The sequence below is a fragment of the Aythya ferina genome (assembly GCF_964211825.1).
Source record: "Aythya ferina genome assembly, chromosome: 7".
Taxonomy (NCBI): Eukaryota; Metazoa; Chordata; class Aves; order Anseriformes; family Anatidae; genus Aythya; species Aythya ferina.
In genome coordinates this window covers 13783062-13792222 of record NC_140302.1, presented here as the reverse complement: position 1 = coordinate 13792222, position 9161 = coordinate 13783062, and the positions used below count along the sequence as shown (strand labels likewise).

The 9161-nt window shown below is 35.2% G+C and overlaps 1 protein-coding gene across 2 annotated transcripts in view; it reads right to left on the bottom strand.

Moving 5' to 3' along the window:
* Positions 1–337: 337 nt before the first annotated feature.
* Positions 338–9161, bottom strand: part of DLG5 (discs large MAGUK scaffold protein 5) — a 109327-nt gene continuing 100503 nt past the window's right edge. For both annotated transcript variants that reach the window (XM_084526399.1, XM_084526400.1), the window contains 6 exons: positions 8237–8433; positions 7329–7472; positions 7023–7150; positions 6120–6229; positions 4550–4659; positions 338–2163 (listed from right to left, as the gene is read on the bottom strand). In XM_084526399.1, the coding sequence (XP_084382525.1) occupies positions 2060–2163; positions 4550–4659; positions 6120–6229; positions 7023–7150; positions 7329–7472; positions 8237–8433 (793 nt within the window). In that variant the 3' untranslated portion in view covers positions 338–2059. The remainder of the gene's footprint in view (positions 2164–4549; positions 4660–6119; positions 6230–7022; positions 7151–7328; positions 7473–8236; positions 8434–9161) is intronic.

The following is a 9161-nucleotide window of genomic DNA, read 5'->3' as shown; positions in this document are numbered from 1 at the left end:
ACCCTGCATTTTTAAATAATAAAAAAAAAAATCTACTTAAAATCCTTATGTGCCACTTGAACACAAAACGTTAAAAATCTGCAAAGAGAAACCAAAATGTCCTTTCTTGCAACCTGCTGTTTTTAACGTCTTTGGTATTTATGGCTTTTAGCTATTTTATTTGGTATTTATGGCCCTGTGCACAAGGCAGGGGCAAAAAGACAAAACCAAAATTTGTTTCTTTCAAGGTGGACACTTGTACCTATACACATTAATTTTAGGCAAGAGATAAAACTATGTATTGGACTCTAAACAGAGTCAAACAGGCCATGAGGTATAAACACCTTTTACACACAAGTCAAGTTATAGAAATTGACCTTTATTTTGCTTATAATCAGTTTCTTTAACCTTTTTTTAATACAAAGTGACGTTATTTTAGTACAGAAAATCCATGTCAGAACAGTACCAGTTTAAGTTGTACCATCGTAGTCCACTCTGACCTCAAACTTTAAAAAACAAGCTAAAAGGAGATAAAAGAAAAACTGCTATCCCTCACCATACTTTGATTAGTAATTCATCCATGCCACCTTCTTAATTTATATATATATACACAGTATTATAACAGTATGGTTTAATACTATATAAAATAATACCGTATACATATATTTTGTATGTATTACAGTTCAAAAATACTCTCTATATAGTAGATAACTATATATAGTATTTTGAACTATAAAATAGCATCTGTAAAACAATTTATGTTTTGGACCAAATCTTTCTTTGAAGACCTGTACAAGAAGAATCCCTTTTTATTTACTTAAACAAGCTGCAAACAAACAAAACTGCAGGCTGTAGTGTAAAACTAGAAACCTCTACATAATGAAATGTTAGGAACAGAGATTGAGAAGCAGTTCTACTCAAATAATATTTAAAAACAATTAAAATACAGTACTCAAAAAACATGGCACAGAGACAGAAGAGACAGGTAGAAAACCTGTGTTAGGAACACAGAGTCAGAAGTGCAAAAAAAAAAAAAAAAAAAAAAAAGGAACTGATACAATGGAGTTTGGTACAACAGGTAAATAAGTATTGCAACCAAAACTAAATGATCACTTTTTACAGTGAAAACATTAACAATTCAGTACCTTCCTAAAGGCTTTTAATCAAAACCCTAAACCTGCAGCTGGTCTTAAATAAAAAAAAAAAAAAAATCCATGTGAATGCTACACACTGAAATACAAAGATAAGAATTACCCTGCAAAATTGCACCAACATAAGCTTTCCATATTTACAGTATCTAAAAGAGACAGGGCACAGCATGCTAGGCCTAGCTTAGGACTGGTCTCCACCAGTATTTAAACCAGGCCCAACAACCAAAAACCATTATTTCTCAACACATGTTAAGCTTGGATTGTTCAGATATATTACGACGTTTAAATATTAGATTCATGCATAAAACAAGAAACAGTATCTTTGACAGACAAGTGTTGACATAATACAAACAGTGGTCTGCCCCGCAGAGGAGTGTACTTCCTTCTGAGCTTACTCCCAAGACGTACCGATAAAATCCCACATTATTATCTGGTTGTCAAGTAAATGTGCTTAGAAATAGTAAAAATCGCAAGTAAGAGTCACGTTGCGCATAAACCATTCACTCAGAATTTCACTCTGTTGTGGAGAGTTACCTCATTACATGAAAGGACACAGAGTTTAAAAAAAAAAATAGGACATTCAAGTAAACAGCAACATCCAAATACTTAGAAAAGGTTTTGTAAACTGGTCATTCTACAGGGTTTTGCAGCATTGCTAAATCCATTATTTACGGAGAAGTACACACAGGTTGCACACCACATGACAACCTGTCACATGTACGCGTACAATGAGACAAGCTCGGTGAAGTGATGAACCCCTTCCCACGTGCCTCGTGTTTTGTTTTTTGTTTTTGTGTTCAGTGTTACCGTTCCCCTTCATGAAACAGAAATCACTTATATCTTTATAAAGACAGAAATGGACAGAGTCCATTGGATAGAAAGTTAGTTGGTTATTTACACCTGCAAAGCAGTTTCACAGCAAAATAAATCTACAGTGGGCCAGCTGGGATCCACAGGACTTTGTTTTGTTCTTGATCAACAGTTGTCATAATCTGAGTGCAAATGCTTGAAAGGGCTCCTCCCTGGACAATGCCTAGAGAAAAAGATAGCCCCCCAAAGAAAAAAAAAAATTAGGCTGAAAAACAGTTATGATTAAGTACGAAGACCAGTCTTAAGCATTTTTCTGCTGAGTGTTTATCAACATATCAGAATTAATTTGCCCAATTCAATATCTGCCACATGCATGACCATTAGACAGGGAGAAGAATAAACAGAGCAAGGAGGTCAAACATTCAGTACACAGTCTCTTCTGCTAGCTGTTAAAACAGCTCTGGAAAGCAGTAGAACTGATGGCTATAATCAACTAAGACAACTGTTTTTTTAGAGCCCTCCCATGTGCTATTTTCAGACACATCAGGTGGCGAAGTTTAAGTCTAAAGATGGTCAGAAACTACTATAATAAACCTCTGTTCAGCATGTGGTGCTAAGAGTTTTGTATTTATGTGATAATATACATAGAGACTATAGCTGTAGCAACTAGGCACTATTTACAAATATTAAAATCAAATTATGAAGCAGCTCACAAAGTTGAAGTAAAACAAAACAGCCACGGTTGCTACCCCAACTCTTATTGACAACTACATTCAAGGAATAGAAGGCCAACTGGAAGCAAATCTCTGAAAATGAATTAAAAGTTAAACAAAGAACACCTTATATTCTACCCTTGATAAAGATAACAGTCACAAGAAGTAAAATACTAACACTGACAGCAAGGGAGAATATAGGAGCTTTAAGACATAAAAGGTAAGGAACTTCAGGACTTAAATGTGTCAGCAAAGCCTCTGGCCACAGCTAACGCTAATGCTGGAAGACTATGCCAAACCTTATAAAACTTAAGGCGTAATTCCCATTTCTGAAAATACAGATTTTATTCTTATGTAAAGAAGTAATTGATTCTGCAGTTTATACTATAATTAAGGATGTCACATGATTTTGGCTACAGAACGTGCAACCAGTAAGGTCTACGAAAGGTGACAAAGCAGTTAGGCAGTGACTCAGGTAACAAATTGTGCTTAAAATTTGGTGCAGGCAACAAAGGCACTTTAATGAGTCAAAAAATGTACTTGATGAAGTAGTTGCGGAACTCAGGTTGTAAAGTATACCATACAACTAACTTCATGAGGAAGCTACTGTATCCAACATGCTAGTCTAATGCACCAAATCACAATTGCAGTAAGCTTACATGTCAGTGCAGTTTCAACAGGAAACCTGACTAACAGCATCTGGAAAAGCTGATGACAGCTCGAGTTCATTACACTTGACACTAACAGAGAGAGGCCCTTCCCGCAGGCAACTAAGAAGGTACAGGTAGCACCTTGTTCAAGGGAGTCCACTTCCACTATCAGGGTGCAAATGGAATGTAACAAATGATTTAACAAGGAGCAGATGATAACGTATAGTTCTACAATATGGCCATGCGCAAATTAAGTTCTGTGAACATTTACTCAGTATAATTTAAATGAACAATTGCCTTGCTATTACATACCAGGGAACCAGCTTGGTTGAGGATGTGCAACTACTCTCAGGATACACGGATGGATAGCTTTGCGCTAAATGCATCCACTCCCCTGCACTCGGCAGGTATGTCTCACAAACAATTCAGTAAGAAACCCATTGTTTTGGGGGTGAGGAGTTGGGTTCTGGGTGTGTTTCAAAACACTTCTGTAAGGAACCCATTGTTTTGGGGGTGAGGGGTTGGGTTCTGGCTGGTTTGGGCTTTTTTTTTTTTTTATAGGCTCTGTTGCCATTCAAGTCAAGATGGATAAAATTTCATCCTTACTCTTTTGAATGTAATGTAGAACCACATGGAAATTTACTCTGAAATAAGACAAGGCAGCCTTCAAATACAGCAACATTTCTCTGCTGAGCAGCTTATTAACTTTAATCCAAGGTTCAGGTAACACACTTTAAGATGTTAAAAAGGACTGTAAACTTGAACTATTCCCGATTACAATGCGCTTGAGACATCGTGGACAAAATTTGTCCTTTTTTGAAAGATTTGAAGTACACCTCAAATAATTAGATCACCAGTTACAGGTGGGTTTTTTGTTCGTCTTTACCCAATTATGAAACAATATTCCTTACATGGTATAAAACTGATAACACCGTGTCATCTGTCATTCTCAAATTATCTTCACTGTATTTCTAATACTCCTGGGCTTGTAATAAAACATTCTCAGAATCTCCTTCGGTTTTAAGATTTGTAACATGCTAAAAACAAAGCACAAAAAAGCAAGGGATAGTACTTATATCTTCAGATTTCCTTTCCCTGTAAAATGAAACACCAGAGCATGAGGTTGCCCAGTAAGGAAGGAGAAGGAATAAAAGAACTCTATGAAGGAACATATTTCTTTGGAATTACAGTGTAAATGGAAGAAATTGCCACAGTATTCCTAGTGATACACTGATTAAATACTAACCTGTAAAGTACTTGCTATATTCCTGTTCTATTTTTTGAGCCGTCTCAAACTGTTCTTTGGAATGTTTTTGTGTAACTTTGTCCCTCAGGAAGATTGGGTCTTTTTGTTCTCTGCAAAAACAAAAAGAAGGAAAAAAAGAAAAACCTTGCATAACAGTAATTTTATTTTAAATGGACTCAATATAATTACCTCTAGATACCTGAATGTGAGAAGCTAATTAATTTGCAGGCATAATGCTGTGCACAGAGTGCCATCTACTGTGGTTCAGCAGTAGTTCATCAGGTTCACTAAAGTCATCAGGATCATTTGTGTACTAACAATTTTGGTTAGTTATCAGAGCAAGACAGTCTTGCATATAAGCATAGTTTCTTAGAGCAGTGAGAAAAAGAAGCAATATTTTATTTTATAAATACAAAAGTCACTACGAAAATTTTAGTGATCACTGCTATGTAGGATTTTTATGTTACACAGCGTGTGGATGGGGAGTACACAAATGTACTGTGTACAAAAATATATACTGAATGTCAATAGAATCTGTGGCAAACCAAAAAGGTTCTTCAAGAGAAACCTTTGGTGCCCAGAGGAGACAGAGGCAAAAGCCACTGCATCTTACTTTATAACTATTAGAAATCCTTGCTTTCTGTCTCTTTCAATAACTTACCAAATAGAATAGCTTTAATGGTCATTACTATTATTTTCAAATGGGCTCAAGACATGACAACTCCATTTATCATTCCATGTACGAACATACAATCCATGCTGAAACAGACCTTTATGTCTTTCTTAAATTTGAAAGTGGTGATACTCATCTTCTTTATTAAAAAGAATCAAATTTATCTAAAGATCAAGAATCTAAGTCTTTTGCTATTTTCATTTTTGAAGTTAAAGTAAAACAAAACTGTTTCTTAATACTTATATAGGGAGATTATGTCACTTCTTGCACCTCTGTCAGAAGGTGCAAAGGCTTAATAAAACATCAAGGGATATTTTATTTAATAAAATATCACGTGGTTTGTAATTCCTGCATCCTGTTTCTGGACAGGAATTCAAGTAGGAAATTCACAATTACTTAAAGAGTACTACCTGTCAAGACCACAGTATACACACTCCATGACAAAAGGTGACTTCTCTGGCTGGAGAATAGAGGAGCGAAAGCCCAAGGCAAGAACCAATTGGCTGCAGCGTAGGAGAGGAAACTGGCAAAGCATCATCATACTTGGCCCCACTGAGATGAAGCTCTAGGTCACAGTTACCACTTAATCCTCAATGTCATTATGGATCATGCCCATATCTATCTTATGGCTTAATAGAGTTAAGCAAGAAGAATTTGAATGACTCCTTGAGTACATTCAGTTTGGAAAACATTATTTAATTTCTGTGAATGATTCATTTAATTGCCATGCAACCTAAAACAAATTACGGCCATCTACTTCACAGGTGATTTTTACGGTGGTTAATTTCTGCATTTGAAAGAGATTCAACATGACTGGGATGAAAAAAATAACACCAGCACCAAAACTCATTTTAATCGAAAATAAACGTCCCTGAACTATACCCCTTACAGACTTACTTGATCTGTTTAGCATTTTTGTAGCGAATAAAAATTACAATAGGGTAGATATGAACACTGTGGAGCCGTTCGATGGCATGAGGAGCGATGTCAAGCAGACAATGACAATCCTAAGATCAAATGTAAATGCAAAACACTCATTCAGTTAAAGAGCACAAGCACACATGCAACCCCCCTTTTTCTCCCCCACTTACATCATAACAACTCAATATAATCTCACTACGTGTTTAGCATTTTAGGGCTACTGATAAATTTGTACCCAAATAACTTGCAAGTAAAAAAATAAAAAATAAAAAAAGACAGAAAATGAAAAATTGCAAGAAATTCCATTCACAGTACCTAAAGCATGCACTGATAGAAATAAGAGTATTTTAAAAACTAATGAAATGAAAACTGAGATTGAAATATATGCAATATGGTGTTGCTTTTTTTTTTCAATTTAAATGCACATATTCATTTTATCTTTGAGAAATCAAAAGTAAACAAAAGTGTTTAAGTAATTAGATTTTTTATGGTTTGACAGAAAACTACAAGCAATGAACAGATTTTAATTTATGTCTGTTAATTAACCTGTCTTTAGGATCATTATGTTTACATTATGGATGACATTAAATGAAACAGTTAAAAAATCCTAGTTTTTCAGGGAGGTGAAACCTATGGATTCTAAGAAGAATAATTTCAAACTGTACTTAGCAATAGTGCAAAATATCCCACTTTCTACAAAGGTGAGATTACTGAAAATGATTTTTAAACTGTTACAGGTAACCACTTTGTGACCTTAGAAACAAGCCTCTCAATGGCTTCAATGACGACAACATTTTAATAAATTTTAGCCCTCCCCCTGCCAATAGTATGATTGCATATTACAAATTTTACCAAGAACTGCAGGATTAAGTGGCTCACCTTTTCTGTTATCTCCTTTATTGAAGCTACAGTTGTCACATCAAAATGTCCGCTCCTCCGTTTATAATCTATAAACAGACAATCCTTCACGCCCCGTTCAATGGCTTGTTGGGAAGCTTTCATAACCTCTGTTACACAGAAGCACAAGAGAGCCATTGTTCATTCCTATTCCTTAGGCATAGAACAAAACTAGCAGAACAGCCTGTAAATTAAGGTTTTGCTTTTTCCATGTTTGTGCTACCGTTTAGTTCACATACAGATGTTATTAGCTAAGGGAGAAAAAATTATTTATATGCACATACTTACCAAGAGGACATCTGCAAAATTTTCCAGGGGATTCTTTGACCAACATATCTTTCACAGCATCAAGTAATGGTCCTAGAATAAGCACAGGCCTAGGAGAGGTACAGTCCACTTTCTGTACACGCTGATACGCCAGACTTGTAGAATCTACACACACAGAAGACTTGTTTATAGAAGTAGACATTATTCTCTTGGCATTCCTCAGATAATGAGATAACAGTAATTGTGAAAACAGCTACCTTGCAGCAGATAAGGGCCTTGAGAAGTACAAAAATGATCACTAGCCATTATAGCATTTCACAGCTTAAAATATCTATTTTCATCAACGAACCTCCTGCTTCCGTCCTTCACACATACTACAGCCCCACCCCAATTTTTAAAAGCAATCATTCCTGTTATTTCCTAACAGTGTGAACAAGACACAATAATCAGTTGGTTTGCTGGTTTCTTCCACGAAGTGTAATCAGCATGACTTCTGTACAGCACTAAACAAATCAAACTGAATATTTTTGAGTGTACTCAAAAATATTTATTTTTTTTTAATAAATATAAAAATATTTATTTATTTATAGATTTATGTCTAGATTAAGTCACCTGGATAAAAATTAAATAGTTGAAGGAATGATCAAAACCCCACATCAAAAAGCCATCCCCCTCTGCAAATGAAACATTAATGTCAGTAGACTTAGGAATGAACTAGGAAAAACAAAAGCTCTAGTCTACATTTGAGATAATCTGTCTTGCCATTTAATACATTATTTTTTGTTCTTGTTGATACTAAAAGTAATGTACGCTCATCATTTAAAGGCACATGAAAAGGAAACCTATTTTATTTGTAAAGGGTCTTGCTGCAGCAATTTAAAAACAAAAGAGAAAGGCTAGCCACTCCCAAGTATTACAAAGGTACTTGCCATCCAAGAACGGAATTGAGTCTGTACTAATTGTATCAAGAGCCAGTAAATCCTTTCCATCTTTGGAACCACTTCGCTTGTGTTTATGCTTTCTTCTGAAGAATGACCTTCGTGCTGCTGCTGACAATGTCTTAGACGAGCTGTTGTCATCTTTGGCCTCCGACATACTATGTCTCCTATAGAATTCCTGATCCATCCTACAATGAAACAGAGTAAGTGGTTGGTATTCCAACACACACACACATATATACATGTACATGTATATTACTATTTTTTTTTTTTTTGACAAACCATACTACTGCTGTATCTGGAACAACTTCATGACAGAAAATTAATCAAAACCAAACATTTACAATAATCAAATAAACAACATTTCAAATCTCACTCCACCACCATTTTTTCAGGTTCTTATATTATAAATAGCAACAAAGCATGTAGGGTGACCACTCTAACAGCCAGGGCAAAATTTTCCAAAGCTCCAGTAAAGCCAGCCTTCGCATACAACTGAAGATACCATTCTTCATATGAAGCTGCATGTTATACACATCCTTAAAAATCATCTCTTATCAGCCCAAAACAACATGTAGTTTTATTTTAGATAAGCACAAATATTTTGGCCACATAACATGTGAAATGTAGTTAATTTTACTAATCATCTTCTAGTAATAAGCTAATGTGTATGCATCTGTATGTATATAGTGCTCATTCTACATAATACCATTTATCCCATGATCAGGTTGAGTTTTGAGTTAAAACATGGAGAGAAGACTATCAGAAAAATATAAAGGAAAGCAGAGGAACATTGAAATGAACAAGTGTTTTATCACTTGTAATAAGTATAATAACTCATGTGATTTCGGTAAGTATTTAAAAACTTGAGTTCTTCCATGCTCCTGAACTTTTCTACCCATGTTATGCAGTTGAG